General features: G+C 35.9%; 1 protein-coding gene across 4 annotated transcripts in view; it reads right to left on the bottom strand.

Annotated features, from left to right (window-relative positions):
* Positions 1–20801, bottom strand: part of KYNU (kynureninase) — a 98315-nt gene that overhangs the window by 23084 nt on the left and 54430 nt on the right. For 2 of the 4 annotated variants that reach the window (XM_036254660.1, XM_036254659.1), the window contains exons 8-10: positions 18068–18214; positions 5097–5195; positions 4034–4107 (exon numbers count right to left, since the gene is read on the bottom strand). In XM_036254660.1, coding sequence (XP_036110553.1) covers positions 4034–4107; positions 5097–5195; positions 18068–18214 — 320 coding nt within the window. Of the gene's footprint in view, positions 1–4029; positions 4108–5096; positions 5196–18067; positions 18215–20801 lie in introns of those variants that run through there. The other 2 variants (XM_036254662.1, XM_036254661.1) reach the window with 2 other exon arrangements.

Raw genomic sequence — 20801 nt, 5'->3', positions numbered from 1 at the left:
AGAAATCTTTGAAGTCACTGAAATTAAAAAATTAGGTATTGGTCTAAAGTGTACCAGAAAACACAACATTTATCAAAAGAAAAAAGAAAATTTCAAAGGTATCTAGGTACTTTTTGTGATACATTTCTGATTGTCAAATTTTTATCATTGAAAGTATTTCCCTTCATATCTCAGAGCAATTACTAACTTTACAGACTGAAAAGCAGTCAGTCCTCAAGGGAAAAAGTACACCATGGTATTTACTCACGATCTTAATTTAGTACTTCTTAGCTACATACAAGGGTTAGCATATGACACCGGAGTGAGAACAAGGGATGATAAACTAGAAAAAGGTCAAATTCTAGTTGAGAATAACAGCTTGAGTTATGATGCTTAATGCAGTGGATTGACTCTGACCTCTACTCACTCTCTTTATTGGCAAAATGTTCTTGGAAAAAGTCTTAGGTCATTGGTTTTGAACAATGGCCAAAATGCCTATTTAAGCAAAAAAAAGAAGTGGAATATCTTGGTAGAGATGTAATTTACCAGTTGCTAATGGAAACATCATTTAAAAGATATTTCAGAATTATATATTGAATATTACACTTTTAGAGTGTGCAGAGTTACATGTCCCAGGATCCAGTCTCTACACCGGGTGGTCCATATGCCCTCTTTCCCAGCCTTGCTGAACACGTGCGTGTGCTGCTTAACCAGCACCTAGAGTACCTCTCACTTTAACTTCCACCTTCATCCTGCTCTACCTCTTTATTGAAGGCGTTGCTTACACAATTATTGCACTACAAATACAGAGCCAAATGATATAAAAGAGACATTTTGTATATATGTATGTATTTTTAAAATACTTGATAAGGATTGAAAGATATGACCAGGAAAAGAAATACTATTCGGATATTATTTATTTGAAATAACATGGTTAGCCACTAGATGTCACCCTTTTCTGAGCAACAAAATTTGCATCGCAATATCAGTTACATTCTTCCCTACAGGAATATAAATTGGCTCCATTGGAATTAGCCATTCTGACATCACTTCAAAGAAGCTTTAACATGTGAACAAACTACAATGACCAGGGTTTCCTGTAAGGAGCACTTTGTGAGTCAAAGCCTGATTTGAGTCTTGTCAGTTTCCAAAGCCAGATAGTTAAAATGCAACGATAAGGCACAATTTTCTAAAAAGTTATGCCCTGGCCGTTTTGGCTCAGCGGTTAGAGCATCAACCTGCGGTCCAGAGAGACCTGAGTTTGGTTCCCGCTAAGGGCATGTACCTTGGTTGCAGTTTGTCCCCGGCCCTGGTTGGGTTGTGTGGTAGGCAGCCACTCGATGTGTCCCTTTCACGTCGATGTTTCTCTCTCTCCCTCCTTACTCTGTCTGAACAAAAAATGGAAGAATGTCCTCGGGTGAGGATAAAAAGAAGAAAAAAAGTTAAAAGCACGGCTCTCCCACAAATATAAAATGAATACGCATAAATATCTCATTGATCTCATTAGTGAAGAAACCAATAGGACGTAAGGCCGGTAGAGAGAGACCCTAGGAAAGGAAACTTGCACAGTCTGTCACAGGCCTGCTGAGATGAACGTGGTGATCGGCACAGCACTGTGCAATGACCTAACAGTCAGAAGACATGTTTGGGATTGTGTTTCGTGCTCGAGAGAAATATTCTCTACTAGGCTAACGTCTACACGTTAAACAAACATGCAAGTTCACAGTGAGGCCAAAGTCCTTAGCCTACTTGTGTGGTCACATGCAATGCTGAAGGGGCTGTGCTCAGGGCCTTCCATGCATCATCCCATTTTCTTCTCACTCATTGACTACAGGGTAGATGCTGACACTGCCTTTAGTGAGAGGCTAGAACAGAACACAGATGTCAAGGAACAGTCTTCAGGTCATTGACCAGCAAGTGGCCAAGCTGGCATATGAATCTGGTCTGTCTAAATAGTCTTTCTCCTGGAACAGAGACTTAACAATTATAGCATCTCGAGGAAGCTGGAATCCTACAACACATGTGGAGCACACTGCAACCCCCTCACTCTCCCTGGCTCCTCATCCATAAAGGACAGATAATGGTGCGAGAAACCTCAGGTTCAATAGACTGATGTTATAAGATCAGAGCTTAACTGTTAATACTTGCATTTTCTAGGATTCGTTCAGATTCCTTATCACACCCCCATCACTCCCACTGGCTTGCTCTTTGGGGTGATATAATATGTCAGGTCCTCTATTACAATTTAAAGAAGTGGAGAGTGGGAAGTGTTCAGTGTGATGGTTCCTCACACAAAAGCCAGCAAATACCTGGTATAAAAACAAGCATGTCAGGTAAAATGATATCCATGGAGTTTGCTAAAATTGCAAAGAGGCCTTTTATGATATGCATTGTATTCTTATAATATATGCTTTGCAGAGAATGTTAGACACAAGGAGAAATCTAATATACTGACAATCATTAGAAAAGACTGACAAAATACCTGTCTAGAGAAAATGCTTTATTTAAAATTTTTTAAATCTTGAAGAAGTTTTAGACATGATAAAATGAACTATAGAAAATTATCTTAAGTTTCTAGGATTTATACATGTAGGATCTCAGAAATGTGAGGTGTTCCAAGCTTTATTACTAATTCAGCTTCAATTCTTGTAAAGATTATACTACTCAGCCAGTGGCTGAGAAGATTTAGAAAATTAATCAAATATTATTATGGTACCTATTTAGAGTCTGATAGTCTCCTTATCACACATACTCTGATACAACTGTGAAAGTTTTTTTCCTCCAGAATATTACTTCTCTTCTTTCTTCTTTCTTTCTTTCTTTCTTTCTTCTTTCTTTCTTTCTTTCTCTTTCTTTCTTTTCTTTCTTTCTTTCTTTCTTTCTTTCTTTCTTTCTTTCTTTCTCTCTCTCTTTCTCCTTCCTTCCTTCCTTCCTTCCTTCCTTCCTTCCTTCCTTCCTTCCTTCCTTCCTTCCTTCCTTTCCTTCCTTCCTTCCTTCCTTCCTCTCTCTCCCTCTTTCTTTCTCTCCCTCTTTCTCTCTCTTTCTTTCTTTCTTTCTTTCTTTCTTTCTTTCTTTCTTTCTTTCTTTCTTTTTCTTTCTTCCTTTCTTTCTTCTTTTTTAATTCTCACCTGAAGATATTTTTTCCACTGATTTTTAGAGAAAGTGGAAAGGAAGGAGAGAGAGAGAGAGAGAGAGAGAGAGAAGCATGGGTGTGAGAGGGACACATTGGTTGCCTCCTGCATGACCCCAACCAGGGCCAGGGATGGAACCTGCAACCCACATATGTGCCCTTGACCAGAATCAAACCTGAGATCCTTCAAGGGCTGATGCTTTAATTGCTGAGCCACACTGGCCAGGGCCAGAATATTATTTCTTCATATCCTTGTCAGAGAAAAGTAAAAGGAATGCTGTGAGCTCCCCAGTTAAGTAAAAATGTGTAAACTTGTTGGTGTATCACATTTGCATTTTCACTTGCTCTAAAAAGTGAAGAAAGTTACATAAAATAGAGAAGCATTGCTCTTTATGTAGTCAGTTCGTTGTTTAGTGCTCAGCTTCTTCATTTTTCATGCTTTATAAAATCTTTTAGGACAGAAGATATTCCTTCCAAGATCATCATATTATGTTTCTAGCTTTGGCAGTAGATGTGATTTTAATAATAAAACAGCATGTTTAATGCTCTGTTTTGCACATCCCTGGTTGCCTTTGATTTATTCTTCAATGTGAGAAATCAGAACTTTTCTGAACTGTAATTTTTGAAAAAAAAAAAACAAAAAACACATTAAGTAGTCTCTTTGCATTAAATACATCTGCTCTACATGATTACGGTTACTTGTTAGCATTGAATCTTCCCTTTTGGTGATTAAACTTCTTGTTCAACCAATTGAACTCTTTGGAAAGTATTTATTTTTGATAAGGCACTTCACTGTTAATACAGTAGTTAGATGATTATAATCCATCCAGATTCTTAATAGATAGCATCTTAAAGAATTCATGTATATTATTGATGCAAATTAATTTAGTCATCACCAAAGTAGAACCTAGAGATGATACTCACGCAGGTTTAATTGTATGGGTGTGCTTTTCATGGACAAATGCACCAGCGAGGCCTCCTGCTCCTGAATTTAAATACTGGATTGAAAATAAATTATATTATATGGGTGTATCCAAATGTATCACAAAGATAAACAATGTAATCAGAACTTTTTCTTAAGAAACCGACTTTTGACCAGTTCAAAATGTGTGATTATTTGAGCAAGCATAATTAAACAGAAGTTTGGGTCACCTTGTTCAAAGAAAAACAAATGGAACATAGAATTATTAATTGAGAATAGATAGTTCTTACTTTTTGGCCAAATTTTGTCTCAACTAGTAGATAACAGTTCCACTGAAGTCAATCTAATTGCAACCTATTTCAATTATTTTGTCACAAAAGTACTTAAATGATGATAAAAATATCATATTTTAAAAACACTTAAATTAAAATTGGTTTCATTTCTATGCTCCCTGTCAATTAAATTGTCCTCATACGTCAGTCAATACCAATTCGATTCCATAAATATTTCAAAATATTTTTAAAAAAATATTTTTTTAAGTTAAAAAATTTTTAATTTTTAAAAATTAATTTTTAAGTGTAGATTTTCCCCCATAACCTCCTGACTTTTTATAGCAGCTGGGGAATTGAAGGAATAAATATGCTAAAAGGGATGAAAACACCAGAATTTAATTATCATATTATTCTACTGTATGATTCTATAATTAACTAAAATCAGAAAATGTACTAATAAAAGAAATGGAGGAAAATAATTCAAATAGTTAAAATTGGTTACCTAGCCCAGCCAGTGTAGCTCAATGATTGAGCATCAACTCCTGCATCAAGAGGATGCCGGTTCGATTCCAGATCAGGACACATGCCCAGGTTGAGGCCTGATCCCCAGTGGTGGGCCTGCAGGAGGCAGCCAATCGATGTTCTTTCTCATCGATGTTTCTATCTCTCTCTCCCTCTCCCTTTTTCTCTCTCCAAAATCAATAAAGGAAGAAAAAAAAAAAGTTCACCTATCCAGTTTATTAATTAGGTTAATACGGCATAAGAAGATGTAAACATATTAGCTCGTTTGTACCTTATAGGAGCACCAGCAGGCAAAATCAACTCCCCAGTCATGTAAGTGGAGTTCAACATTTCCAACTGCATGCGCTAGATCAAAGCCCACAAAACAACCCTGGGAGAGAACATAACAACACGTTTTAAATTTGCTTAATGATTGGAAACAGTAAGCACAATTATCTTTAAGACAATCTTTGACAAGGATCTGGTCCATCAGTGGCTCTCGAGACCCTGAACATTCGCAAAACTCCTTGAGGTCAGAACAGTTTCGTAATAGAAAGACATTCCTGTTCATTCTTCGCTGTGCTGAGACTTGCAATGACAATGCAGAAGCAGTGATGGGCAAGACTGCTGGCACCCTGGCATAAGTCAAGGCAGTGGCACCCAACTGTACTAGTGGTCACTGCAGATCAAAGCCTTTCGGTTGCGAGGTGTCAGGGAGAAAGATAATTTTACTTAAAAATTTCCTGGATAATCTGTAAAAATGATGAGTGTGTATTAAATCTCAAAACCTAATTCTCGTAGTTTAAGGTTTAATGTGGGAAGTGTGCATAACATATTTGACCCCGTTCTGAAGCAGGATGGTTGCCTCAAAGTAATGCACTCATGTGATTACGTGAGGTGCAATCGGCACAAGCCATTTTTACTTGATAAATAATCTTATTTTTTCTTGACAGAGAAACCGATGGACAACAGTATGAGTTGTATGAGTCTGTCAATTAGAGGAAAGTGACTCATAGCATTAGTTTCCCATAAAAAAATATGATTTTTAAAAGAAATTAAATTTGGAAAACTTGTATTCACGTCTATGAATATGACCCCTTCCCAGTATTTAAAGATATTTCTGATTAGGTGAGTAGTGATACATAACTTTCAAATAATACGTAATGAAATATGTAAATAATTGGAAAATATTCATAGCTGAGTGAAAATATTCATAGCTCAGTGAACCAAACGACCAATACTTGATGTTACATATCATGAATATATATAAAAAAAATCTATTCAAAATGCAAATAAGCCAACCATTTTATTGTAACAAAGTATAGAAAGTACAGTATTTTGTTTCTGCACTACAACTCCCAAGAAGTTCTCACTTGTCAAATACTGGAGCAGTATCAAATAATATTCACAATTAAACTACTGCTTTTTTTGACTACGTATAACCATTTTTCTTCTTATTCTTCACAAAGAAAAAAAAACAAAAAACCAAGAGATTGAATTCAGAAGCAGATTTAAAAAACAAACACCAAACAGCTGTCTTCTAGTAAACCAAACATTAAAGAGATTTACCAAATATAAAAAATATAAAACATTCTTTTTTTTTGGTCCATTTCAGAAAATATTTTTTTTTTGTAACAATATATTTTATGTTAAGATGTAATGAGTTTGTTATTGCTGTTCTGAAGTAAATAAATATATTTTAAATTTGTTTTAATTATAATACAGTGAATATAAATAGATATAATATAAAAACCTTTTTGAGGTCCTCTGATTTTTAAGAGTGGAAAAGCTTTGCTGTACTGAAAAGTTGGAAAACTATTGCTGTAGTGTTTTCTACTAAACTGAAGGAATTAATAGGAGTTTCCAGTTTATCACTTAATTCCACATCGTGGCCACATTTGATTTAATCAGTCACATGTATACATGCTGTGGTACACTGTCTTGGTTCCAATTCTTTGTCCTTTCCTGTATTTATGTCCTTTGCCGTGTAATTTCAGTTCCTCCCACTGTGGCCAGGGTTCAATTCTCTGCCATTTGGATCAGAAAGATGAGTTGTTTTGACCAGAGGAATGTTCCACACATAACACAGGCAGAATCCCTAAAGCACCTGAGTGGGCAGACTTGCTCTCTTTTGCCCTCTGCCATCTCTGCAAAGCAGGACTAGCTTGGGCCAACCTACTGGCCAGATGGAGGATGAACGAATGGAGATCAGAACCCTTCTCAAAGAGCTCAGCCTGAATTGGCTGGTCTCGCCACTGTCCTTTATTTAGCTAGAGATACACGAGTGAGCCCAGCTGAGTCTAACAGGATTCCTGAGGAGGAGTAGTTTAATTCCTGAGACCAGGTCCTGCCTCAGTCAGCTGACACAAAGGTGAGTGTGGGGGTTGGGAATAAGTCACCCCAAGATGTGCCTAGCGTATGCAGATTACTTTGAGCTAAAGACAACTTTAGCAGCAGACTCAAGAAAAACTTTTGCCCCTCCCTTTAATTACCTAAAAAACTTGAATTAGGGGCCTCGTCCATACATAATAAGGTATTATTGGAGATAACTTCTTCTGACCTATCTAAAGGGCAGGGCAAACTTTTGTTCACTAAACATCTGTTCTTCTTATCATCCTGCAAGGACCCGGTGAAGCCCCCCAGGTACATGATTTCATCCCTAACTCTGGACATCTTACTTACCCGGGTTCCCTTCCTATCTCTGGGCCAATTCTGCAAGGGGAATCTGATACTCTCGTGTATGTGGGGTTCCCGTACATATATATGTATTAAATTTGCTTGTTTTTTCTTGCTAATCTGTCTCATATCTATTTGATTATTAATCCCGCCAGAAGAACCTTGATGGTTGAGGAAAGTTTGTTCCTCTCCAACACAACCCATAAAAATAATGTTAATTTTGACTCTACGCTGTGTTCTCCCTATATGTTGGCTTGAATCCTTAACTGCTTCTTATTATCTGACTCTGTCCTACCTTGTTATTTACCTGCAGGGCTTCAAGTGTTTTGTATGTCTGCCTAGTCGAATTCAGTTTTAAAAATAAATACCTTGAGAAAGATAACCTGGATTAGTGAATTTATATGATCCAAACAGTACCCAAGTAGTAACTTTCTAATTTAATGGATAGCCATCAAAAACATTTAGCTTTCTGCATATCAAAATGTTAAGTTTTACTTAGAGAATATAGTGACTCATTCCACATTAAGACAACTTTGCACCTGAATGAATTAAAAAGAAAAAACAACTAACCATTAAAAGGGGGTGATAGTTTACTATGCAAAAATGTTTTACCTCTCAGTTCTTCTATTGCTAGTTTACTATGTGCACATAAAATAGTACATTCTCAAAACTTTAAATTTCCTGCCACTTTGAAGAAACATCTATCAGTTGAGGTTTGGGAGGATATAATTGCAGATGGGCCAATTTTAGATTGTTCTAACACCTCTTAAGAAGAAATAAACCCAAACTGATATTATAGGTACTTTCCCTAGAAGAGAGGATACAAACTATGAACTGTTTTTAAGAAATAAAGCTATATTTGAGCACAACCCTCTCATTTGTTTAAATGTTGTCTGTGGCTGCTTTTGCATGTGAACTGAGCAGTGCAACAGACATCATAGGCTGATGAAGCCTAAAATATTCACTGTCCCACCTGTTGCAGAAAAGATTTTATGACTCTCACCCTAGAGCATAGTTGTATTTAAAAATACTCAATAGAGCCCAGCCAGTGTGGCTCAGTGGTTAAGCGTCGACCCATGTACCAAGAGGTCGCCAGTTCGACTCCCAGTCAGGGCACATGCCCAGGTTGTGGGCCCGATCCCCAGTGGGGGCCATGCAGGAGGCAGCCAATCGATGTTCTCTCTCATCAATGTCTCTATCTCTCTCTCCCTCCCCTTCCTTTCTCTCTACAATCAATAAAGGGGGAAAATATACTCAATACATTAAAGAAACTTCATAGAAACCTTGCTCATTATAATGTGGACAAAACTAGCATTTCAGAAAAAGTTTTTACTGGCAACATATAACTCATTTTTTTGAGGGGGGTATATTTGGGTTTTGTTTCTCACAAAAAAATAAGCGATACATATCCTAAAAATACAACAGATGTTCCACTTTAATATAAGATTTAAGAGTAATAGAAAAGAAATACAATTAATGTCTATCAAGATTTAAAGGTTATCAATACCCAAGTGTGCAAACTAACATTTTTCACAGCTCAACTTTTCATAGATACAATTTTACAACTCAAATTCTCTTAGAAGAATCAAGGAATATAAAAGTCAGCACTTTTGTTTTATTACCAATTTGTTCCAAAGAATGGCACCATGAGGAGACCATGAGACTTTACCTACCTTAGCCATTATTGAAAGCCCCGTGGTCACATCTGTGGGACCACATTAAAAAAATTAAACATCATTTGCAGCTCCTACAATATGCTTTAACGCTTGTACAGTTCTTTCCCCATAAATGACATAAAATATAATTATTACAATATAACCATTCTGATGAAAAGACCAGAAGAAACTAACTTGAAAGAGATTGCCACAAAACGAGTTTACAAAACTTCACTAGATGGCAGCATCATAAAAATAAAGGACTCCTCGTTCCCAAATCTCTTTACAGCTATCCAGTTAATGTTTTTATTATACTGCTTCTAAGAGAAATTAAAACAATATAAATTGATAAAAACATAAACTCTACACTTGAGTACTTACTTCATGTAAAATTTTAAATAAACAAATATATTTTTAACGGATTTTATTAAAATTACCCACAGGGTTCACATGTGGTTGTATTGTATTGAAACCACCACATAGAAATAATGGCAGTGTTCAGTCAACTTGCTTTATAGTCAGCCCCCAGACTGCTGTAGTAGTCTCCTAACCATTCCAAAACGTCCAGCCTGCCTTCCTTCCACGAACTTGCTAAGTCACATTGACTGTAAGATTCCCTGTGTCCCTTCAAAGACCCACCCACAGACTTCAGAATGTAACTCATTTTCTTTGGTAGGCTTTCACCTACATTTATGACTGGTCCTTTCCAGCTCCCCTGTCTGGGTGCCTCACACCTCCCTACCTCTATCTGCATAAAGCTTCTCTGTCTCTAGAATATTCTATCCCTCCTCATCTGCCTGGGCAGCTCAGATTTTGATCACAATATAACAACTATGGAAAGATGCCTTTGCAAACTCTCTCCCCACCCCTCCTCTGACAGCCTGGTTTGCACAGAATTCCGATAGCAATTTTCCAATTAATTGTCTTCTACTTTTCCACAATCCGAATCCAAATCATTGTTGAATGAATGAAGGAATGAACAAATAATGAAATTATATGATTGTCAATAATTATTCTCTAAACTGAGGTTAAATTTCGAAGGAATATTATTTGAGGATTTTTGTTTCTGTTGTAATTTTATTGCATAAGCTACTCAGACAGCATGTCTTAAAATAAAATTTCTTGGTCAGCGAATAGTAGTTTTAAAATGTTCAAAATCTCTCTCAATAAAACAGAAGATATCTGGTGTTTTGTTCTTGTCATCTTCTCTAGCAAAACACTAAACGTACTTTAATCAGTAAAACTTCTGCGCAGGGCCTGTGCTGAGACTGCCAGGTGAGGAGCCGTCCCCTGTCTCTCATTTGTACAGAGCACTGTTGCAGAAACCACACAGATCCTATTAGCGTGGCTTTTTAAAAGTAGATATTGATGAGGCTGGCAAATCCAAACATGAGAAATTGGAGATGGGGAGCAAGGAATATTTTGTTAATAAAATGTAAGGGGCATGTTTCAGTTAAGAAGGTATGAGACAGCTAACAGCTCTGTGGGGGGGGGTGTGAGAGAGAGAGAGAGAGAGAGAGAGAGAGAGAGAGAGAGAGAGGATTTGGGAGAGAGGAAAAACAAAAAGTCCTTGAGACCCTAAAGGGCTCAGTATCTTGTAGGTAAAAACATCTTACCATCCGAGGGTGTGCTTTCAAGAACACTGTCAGATTTTTTTTTTAATTGTAAAAACACTGATTGGCTTTCTAGTTATTGTCAGCAGTAAGTAAAAAACTTAAGGGGAAGGATAAAACAGTTTGAGTCTTCTTGAGTCTTTCTCCAGATGGCAAGGACCTCACACAAAATATAGTTTGTTTGATTTATTTCAGGTACCCAAGATGGGGAAAATAGTTCAAGGTAATTTTTCAAGCTTAATTTGGTTCATTTAATATTTAATAACTTAATGAGGCAGTCTGTGTGTCTTAAGTGTGTCAAAGAATAAAAATAGAATATGAAAGATAACTCAAAATTTACAAAAAATATTTTGATTTTTACAGTAATTAACCATTGTAAGTAATTCTTCAAGTTTTTCTGATCCTATTTAAGTGGGAACAGAGTTGTGATTTTTATGCAATATGTCCATCTTACTAATGTATACTCACTTATCCTTTCGCTGGCCAAACAGGTATGTACTTAAAGATAAATGGCAAACACAAATCTGTGGTATGAGACAGCTAACAGCTCTGTGGGGGGGGGGGGTGAGAGAGAGAGAGAGAGAGAGAGAGAAGGATTTGGGAGAGAGGAAAAACAAAAAGTCCTTGAGACCCTAAAGGGCTCAGTATCTTGTAGGTAAAAACATCTTACCATCCGAGGGTGTGCTTATATTGTGATCAAAATCTGAGCTGCCCAGGCAGATGAGGAGGGATAGAATATTCTAGAGACAGAGAAAGATTTTGTAGGGCCCACCCTCAATCAGTCATTCATAACTTTTTTAAATTTGAAAGTTAAGATAGGCACAGAAATAATTACAAGACAGTGCAAAAGGTGGACAGTAATACATTTCCCATAATGTTATAAAAATATAGCAGAAAGATAGATGTAGCCTGACACAGACAAGCACGAACATTTTGAAGAAGGTCAAGGATCGAACACTTATGTTTCTACAGGAGTTAGTCAAGTAATATAAGAGCTCAGTCTGTTAGACACACTTCGCTTTCTCCTTTCCTGTAAGAATACTGCAGCATAAACATAAATACACGTGGCAGCTGTCACTGTGCTGCAGGGCGAGGTCAATAGGTGGAGGTGGAGGCTGTACTGAACTGCTCAAGTCCCCTCTAATAGACAGAGCTGTTACTTAGCCTTGTCATTCATTATTCTGCAAGAATGATGATTCAGTGTTGCCAAGCTTCTAAATTTTCAGAAAATATTCAGAACTAGGAGGTTTTTAAAAATTTTTAAGTTAATTTTTTCCATCACCATTTATCCCCTCTATGCCCTCTTCCACCTCACCCATCCCTTTGCCTGCAATTACCACACTAATGTTCTTGTCCATGAGTTTTCTCTCTCTCTCTCTTTTTTCTCTTTTTTTTTGATCAATCCCTCTACCTTTTCCAAAGCCCTCCCACCAGAGCTGTCTGCTCTCTATCTACAAGTCTGTCTGCAATTTGCTTGGTATTTCAGTTTGTTCACTAAGTTCCACATGAGTGAAATCATATGGTACAGTCTTCTGATCTTCCATTGTTGGCACTTGATGACAATTTAAATATACCATATGTATTTGCATATACAAAGGGGACTAAACAAAGCAAACCTGAAGCAGGTAGTGGTTGACCTGGGGTAGAGAAACAGAAAATATTTATATTTGGTAATTATGGAAGCATAGAGGGAGAAAATACAATATCTGGACAGGAAACATATCAAAAGCTTAGTTTAGCTGCAATATAAGTTATGTGGAAAGCAAAGGAAAATGATAATTTAGATATACAAAATCAAAAAAGGCTAAAGTGATTTGAACTCTTTTCCATAAGTGGTAGAGGAGGAGTGATGGTCATTACATGGGACAAATGCAAGGCAGGGGATCAAATAAGAATACAGGGGCCCAATTGAACCTTTCCAACAATGTGCAATTGACTTTTTGCCTGTATGGTAACTTTTAACCTTTACTTACTTATTTTTATCTGCCTGTCCTGTTATTAAGTGGCTTTAAAGCAACTATATAATTTATCAATCACATGGTAATGATACTTTTATTGGGAGAGAGAACCACTTAGATGTAAAATGAAAATATACTCTTCCATAAGGTATTTTTCTAGTGATTAATATGTCAATGTAACACAGACACAAAGATCGATGGAATAGAATATAGAGCCCATAAATAAACTCCATATATATGGTCAACTAACCTATGAGAAAAGAGGTAAGAATATACAATGGGGGGGAGGGGAAACAGTGTCTTCAATAAATGGTGTTGGGAAAATTGGACAGCAACATGCAAAAGACTAATCTACACCACCATCGTACACCATATATAAAAATAAATTCAAAATGGATTAAAGACCTGAATGTAATATCTAAATTCATAAAAGTCCTAGAAGAAAAGATAGGCAGTATGTTCTTTGACATTGCTCTTAGCAATAATTTGGGGGGTCTAGTGTCCTGAGGCAAGGACAATAGAAGCAAAAATAAACAAATGGGATTGCATAAAACTGAAAAGTTTCTGTGCAGCAAAGAAAATTGTCAACAATAAAAAAAGACAAGTTACTAAATAGAAGATATTGCAAGTAACAGATTCTCTGAAGGGTTAATATCCAAAATATATTTTAAAAAACTCATGCAACTTAACACCAAAGGGGAAAAAAAAAAAGAAATTAAAAAATAGGCAGCAGACTGCACTCAAGGGGACACACAGATGGCCAATAGACATGAAAAGATGATCAACATCACTAATCATCAGGCAGATGCAAGTTAATACTTCAGTGAGATATCAACTCACACCTGTCAGAATAGCTATCATTAATAAATCAACAAATGACAAATGCTGGAAAAATGTGTAGAAAAGGGAACTCTTGTACACTGTTGGTGGGATTGTAAATTCAGTACAGAGATTTCTCAAAAAAATAAAATTAGAGCTGCCATACAATCCAGCAATTCCACTTCTGGATATTTACCCGAAGAAAACAAAAACATTAATTCAAAAAGATATCTGTACCCCTCTGTTCATTGAAACATTACTCATAGTAGCCAAAATCTGAAAACAACCTAGATGCTCCTCAATGAATGAATGGATAAAGATATGATATATATAATGGAATATTATTTAGTCATAAAAAATGAAATCTTGCTATGTGCAGCAATACTGTGGAACTAGAGGATATTATGCTAAGTGAACTAAGTCAGACAGAGAAAGACAAATGCCCTATGATCTCACTTACACATGAAATCTAAAAAAACAAAATAAATAAATACATAAAACAGAAACTGACCCTGAGATATAGAGAACAAATTGATGGCTGACAAAGGAGAGAAGGAGTGTTGGAATAAAAATATTAATAAATAAATAAATAAATACCACCCCCCACCCTAAAAAAAAAAGGAGAAAAGATTGTGCAATAAAATCCACAGGGTATATGAGAAAAATGGCACTTGGGGCAACACTCAAAAACTTGGTCACTGACACATAGAAAATGGATAGGAACATAATAAAGATGACACCACCATTTTTCACATGCTAAATGGTTAAAAAACATGATAAATGGGCAGAGGTCTTGAACAGCTTTTTTTCCAAAGAAGATAGACAGATGGGTGGCCAACAGGCACGTGAAAACATGCTCAACACCACTAATCATCAGGGAATTGCCAAAATGAGATGTCACCTGTCAGAATGATGATTATCAAAAACACGAGGGCAAACAATGTTGGTGAGGATGTAGAGAAATGTGATTTTTCATACACTGTTGGTAGAAATGGAAATGGTACAGCCACTGTGGAAAACAGCATAGAGGTTCTTCAAACAATGAAAAATACAACTACCCTATGATCCACGAATTCTTCTTGTGGGTATTTATCCAAAGAAATCCAAAACACCAATTTGAAGAGACATATGCACCCCTATGTTTATTAAAGCATTATTTAAAATAGCCAAGATATGGAAACAACCTAAATTTCCATCAATAGATGAATGGATAATCATGATGTGGGGTGTGTGTGTGTGTGTGTGTGTGTGTGTGTGTGTGTGGTGTGTGTGTGTGTGTAATATTACTTAGGCACAAATAATAAATAAATAAATAAAATAAAATATTTTTATCTGTGACAACATGTATGGACCTAAAGGGCATTAGGCTAAGTGAAATAAGTCAGACAGGGAAATACAAATACTATATTATTTCACTAAAATCTAAAATCTAAAACAGAAAACAAATGAACAAATAAAGCAAAATCTGAATAGACACATAGAGCCAGGAAACAAAATAGTAGTTACCAGGGAGGGAAGAGTTTGGGGTGGTGAAACAGGTGAAGGGAATTGAAAGGTTCAAACATTCAGTTATAAAATATGTCATGTGTGTGTAATATAAAATATAGAGAATATAGCAATGATATTATAATAACCGTGTACAGTGACAGATGGTAACTAGACTTATCAGAAGGGTCATTTTGTAATGTATATAAATATAACATCACTATGATGTACTCTTGAAATTAATAGGATATTATATGTCAGTTATACATCAATTCACACACACACACACACATACACCCACCCACCCACCCCCACACGCACACACAAACAAACCTGTCAATACGCTACTACTATAAACTAATCAGATCTGCTCTTGGTGAGAATGGAGAGAAATACTCTCATGTATGCTGGTGGTAGGATATGCCAAATTGATACAACCCTTTGGAAAGTTATCATTATTGATTAAAAATGATCATACACATACCTAATGTTCTAAGAATTTCACTTTTAGCTACATACTTAACAAAAATATCTATGAATGTTTACTCAAAGAAATAAGAATATTCAGAGTAACATTTATCTTAATAGTCTTTAAATAGAAATAAAACTCAAATGCCTATCCCGATTGGAATGGAAATAGTGATCTATTTCATACACTGTGATAATATACTGAAATGAAAACAACACCACTGCCACATGTAAGATGGATCAATCTTACAAATGGAATAGTGATCAAATAAGACAGATACAAAATAATGTATATTAATCCATTTATATAAAGTTCAAAGATGGACAAAGCTCATATATATAGTTAGAAGTCAGGAGAGAGATGCCTCTGGAGGAGAGGTAATAGGCAGTATTTGGAATAAAGCTCAGTTGGGGATTCTGAGTGCTATTAATGTTCTATAAATGTCTTGATGAAGGTGTGATGTTTTAAGGATTCAACATAACTCCTCAAGCCACTTATGATTTTTGCTCTTTTTTCCCATGCATGCATTTCTTTAATTAACATATTCTTCGCAATTCCTGTCTTCACTTTTCTTTTACATAATTTTAAGTCCCTACTTCAAAATATTCGTGTTGACTTTCATTGCTCCATCCCAACATCCTTTTTGTTTCCAACCATACTTCATCTGCAAACGCCCCTCTTTTTTATCTCACCGAGCCACTCCTAACAGCCTTTTCTAGAATTTCCTATCTCTTTCTTTCTTTAATATTATCTCTGCCTCTCCTTCAGCTTTATCATCATAGGCTCCCCAAGAGAGCTCTGTACGTCTACATTTTAAAAAATTTTTCTCAACTTCCCGTGAGGAAGGGGGGATTGTATAGCAAGAGTATAAATGTTTGTTAGAACAATTTTATAATGGATCTCTCTAAGCCTGCTATTTCACCATTTAACTCCCACATCTATCACTTCTTTGTGGTTCATTTAGATGAAACTGCTCATTCTTATCTTTGTTTGACTGAGAGTGCTGAGAGAATTTCAGTTGATAGGCACTTATTACATTTTTTAAGCGAAGGAAAGGATGCAAAATGCTGAGAGGATGACTTTACAATCAAAGGAGTGAAGAATGAGAATGACATGTAACACCTAAGTAAACAAGTGTATTTTGCTTTTAAAAAGGAAAAAAAGAAAAAGAAAATGAATATCTGAGCTACTTTCTGTATCTTCATATTGAGGATAATAGAAGGGGGAGGTGACCATTCCTTAACAGAAAAATGTGTGCAACCCAATAGATATTTTATACTCTTCAACGTCTACACCGAATTTATGAACTGGGTCTTGTTATCCCAAAATAACACTTTTGAAAACAGAGACTCAGAAAAGTTAAGTAATTTGCTCAAGATCCTATAGGAATTAAATGATGTAGCCAAGATTTGAACCTCAGACTGTGTGATTCATTCCAAAACCCATGGTCTTTCACTCTATCTTCATGCTCATTTCTGTGAAGGTTAATGAGACGTACATGTGTATGGAGGAATTCAGGGAGTGCTGATTACTTGTGTCACACTTTAAAATATGATTTTTTATTGGCTTCTCTGTATTTTGATGCTTAACATTTAATATCTAAATTAAGAAGACATTATCTTTATATCTTTTGTAATGCACACTTTCACAGTTATCTATCAAATCAGTTGGAAGTCATGGCTGGAAATTTCTAGAGAGGGCTGATAACAGTGCTAAATTTCTTTTCATTAGTTCCATTCATTAGCTTCAATAACTGAATATATTAACTAGACCTCACACATAGATTAATTCCATAATTTATTAATGTTCAGAACAAAATTTGATTGTCACCTTTTTAAGTACATGACTTGATTGCCGAATCAAATAAAACTGCTATTTAAGAATTTTAAATCAAAATTGTAACTGTTCAGTGTTGTTCCTCTCTGGTTTCTCACTTTAAGTAAACAAATATTAAATAACTTTTTTACACACAGATATAGAAAGAGACACAATTTCAAAATGGTAAACAAATTCAAGTATGACTTAGTAATACTTAAGAAAAAAATCTTGTTACAGGCAGTATCATTTCTTAAGATTCTTTGGGATAAAAATGGTTTCCTTAATATAAACTGTGCAAAACTCACCCTACTGATCAACTTCTATTCTACAATCTCTCCTTTTTCAGGTCCCTAGGATTAAGCAAAACTGAACTATATTTGGAATGACCTACAGTGTGACAAACAGTCTTAGCATGCAGCTACTATCCTAAATATTCTGTCTGCTCCCTGTTGACTAAGCAGCTCAGTTTCAGTGATACCACCTGCAGGAAGCTCACCTGTCCTGCTGACTAGAGGGAAACTTTGGGACAACAGATGCTAGTAAGGAGGTGAGAGCAGAGAAGAGACCAAAAGAAGTTTAAAGGGAGATGCCAAAAGGAAAAATAAATGATTATAGGTTTTTTGTTTTTTTTTAAATGTAAAGCATTCTCTTTTTTGTTAACTCTTTAAATAATTTTACGCAAGCAGAAAAGTTATTTCATTAGGAGTGCAGTTAACATACTTCTTGGTAGAGTGATGTCTGGGGTAAGAACGAGCAAACGACGTGTGTACCTTTGCTTGTCCTGCTTTGGTGATGACAGGTATGTTAAAGTACTGTCCAGTATAATAATGCACCGCACTGAACAAGATCACTGCAATGGAGTCTCCTTCCTTCTCAATGACTTCAAGGATATCTTCTGTTCTCCAGGTTTCTTCCCCCTGAAGGCACAGGTTAGATCACATTTACAAAAATACATTTCTCACCTCATATTTCCTGATTGAAAATTCACCATGAGCACTTTCCCACCATAAGTAAAGTCAAAGGTAAATTTTTTCAGATTAATGACCTTCTAAAATTTGACAAGAGAGCATTTGAGCATGTATTTTTATTTTATTTTTGTTACAGATGTTTCTCTTTTTTTACCCCATTGACACCCTTCTCCCCATCTCCCCTGCTTCGTCCCCAGCTTTGTTGTCCATGTCCATTGGTTATGCATAGAGAGCATGTATTTTTTAAAAAGTATTATTAAGTAATGATAATAAAATAGTAAAAAGAGTTTTATAAAGTATATATTTTTGCAGAATCTTACTTGTTTTTTTTCAACTGTTACTCTTTGCTTTCCTATCACTTGTTTCTTTCTTATTCTCGTCCAATAAAATACAAAATGTACAAGTCCATAAAATAGTACACGGCTAAAGAATTATTTTTAATTATTTTTATTAATTTGTTTTTGTTACAGATGTATCTCCTTTTTCCCCCATTGGCACCCTCCTCTCCATCCCTCTTGCCCCATCCCCAGCTTTGTTGTCTATGTCCATTGGTTATGCATACATGCATGTAAGTTCTGTGGTTTATTCCCCCCCCCCCCCCACCAACACGCCCTCTCCTGAGGTTTGTCAGTCTGTACCCTACCTCTATGTCTCTGGGTTAATTTTGTTTATCAGTTTGTTAGTTCATTATATTCCACAAATAAGTGAGATCATGTGATATTTGTCTTTCTCTGCTTGGCTTGTTTCACTTAGCATAATACTCTCCAGGTCCCTCCATGTCATCTCAAATGATAAGAAATCTTTCTTTCTTACAGCTTTATAGTATTCCACTATGTACATGTACCACAGCCCTTTTTTATCCACTCATCTACTGATGGACACTTGGGTTGTTTCCAGATCTTAGCTATTGTAAATAGTGCTGCTATGAACATAGGGGTACATATATTCTTTCTGATTGGTGTTTCAGGATTCTTAGGATATATTCCTAGAAGTGGGATCACTGGGTCAAGTGGCAGTCCAATTTTTAACTTTTTGAGGTAACACCATAGTGTTTTCCCATAGTGGCTGCACCAGTCTGCATTCCCACCAGCACTGTCCTAGAGTCCCCTTTTCTCCACACCCTCACCAACACTTGTTGTTTGATGATTTGTTGATGGCGGCCATTCTGAGAGGTGTGAGGTGATACCTCATTGTTGTTATAATTTGCATCTTTCTGATGATTAGTGATGATGAGCATTTCTTCATAGGTCTCTTGGCCATTTGTATGTCCTGTTTGGAGAGGTATCTATTTAGGTCCTGTGTCCATTTTTTTATTGGGTTCTTTGTCTTCCTTTTGTGGAGTTGTATGAGTACATATATTTTGGAAATTAATTTCTTATCTGATGCATCATTGGCAATTATGGTCTCCCATATAGTGGGTTCCCTTTCCATTTTGATGATTGTTTCTTTTGTTGTGAAGAAGCTTTTCAGTTTGATGTAGTCCATGTGTTCATTTCTTCCTTTGTTTCTCTTGCCTTAGGTGTTGTATCAGTGAAAATTCTGCTGCGTATGATGTCTGAAATTTTGTTGCCTACTTTTTCTTCAGGAATTTTTATGGATTCACAACTTACAGTTAAGTCTTTTATCCATTTTGAGTTTATTCTTGTGTATGGTGTAAGTTGGTGGTCTAACTTTATTCTTTTGCATGTTGCCGTCCAATTTTCCCAACACCATTTATTGAAGAGACTCTCTTGACTCCACTGTATGCTCTTACCACATTTGTCAAATATTAACTGAGCATATTGTCTTAGGTCAATTTCTGGGTTCTCTGTCCTGTTCCATTGATCTATGTGCTTGTTCTTATGCCAGGCTGTTTTGATTACAGTGGCTTTGTAGTATAACCTGATATCTGGTAATGTGATCCTTCTTACTTTGTTCTTTTTTTTTTTTTTTTTCAAAATTACTGTGGCTATTTGGGGTCTTTTATGGTTCCATATAAACTTTTGGAGTGTTTGTTCTAGTTCTGTGAAATATGTCATTGGTATTTTGATGGGGATTGCATTGAATCTATAGATTGCTTTGGGTAGTATGGACATTTTAATGATGTTAATTCTTCCAATCCTTGAACAAGGTATGTGCTTCCACTTTTTTATATCTTCCTCTATTTCTTTTTTCAATGACCTGTAGTTTTCTGCAAATAGGTCCTTTATTTCTTTGGTTAGGTTTATTCTTAGGTATGTTAATTTTTTTTGCTGCGACGGTAAATGGGACTGTTTTTTAGTCTCTATTTCTGTGAGTTCATCATTGGTATATAAGAATGCCATCAATTTCTTGACATTAATTTTGTATTCTACTACTTTGCCAAATTCATTTATTAAGTCTAGAAGATTTTTGATGGAGTCTTTAGGGTTTTCTATGTACAATTACATGTCACCTGCAAATAATGACAGTTTCACTTCTTCCTTTCCAATTTCGATCCCTTTTATTTTTTCTTCATGTCTGATTGCTATGGCTAAGACTTCCAGTACTATCTTGAATAAGAGTGGTGAAAGCGGGC

Source organism: Molossus molossus, unplaced genomic scaffold, assembly GCF_014108415.1.
Source record: "Molossus molossus isolate mMolMol1 unplaced genomic scaffold, mMolMol1.p scaffold_m16_p_11, whole genome shotgun sequence".
Classification (NCBI taxonomy): domain Eukaryota; kingdom Metazoa; phylum Chordata; class Mammalia; order Chiroptera; family Molossidae; genus Molossus; species Molossus molossus.
The sequence above is the reverse complement of the archived record's forward strand: the minus strand, read 5'-3'. Positions and strand labels throughout refer to the sequence as shown.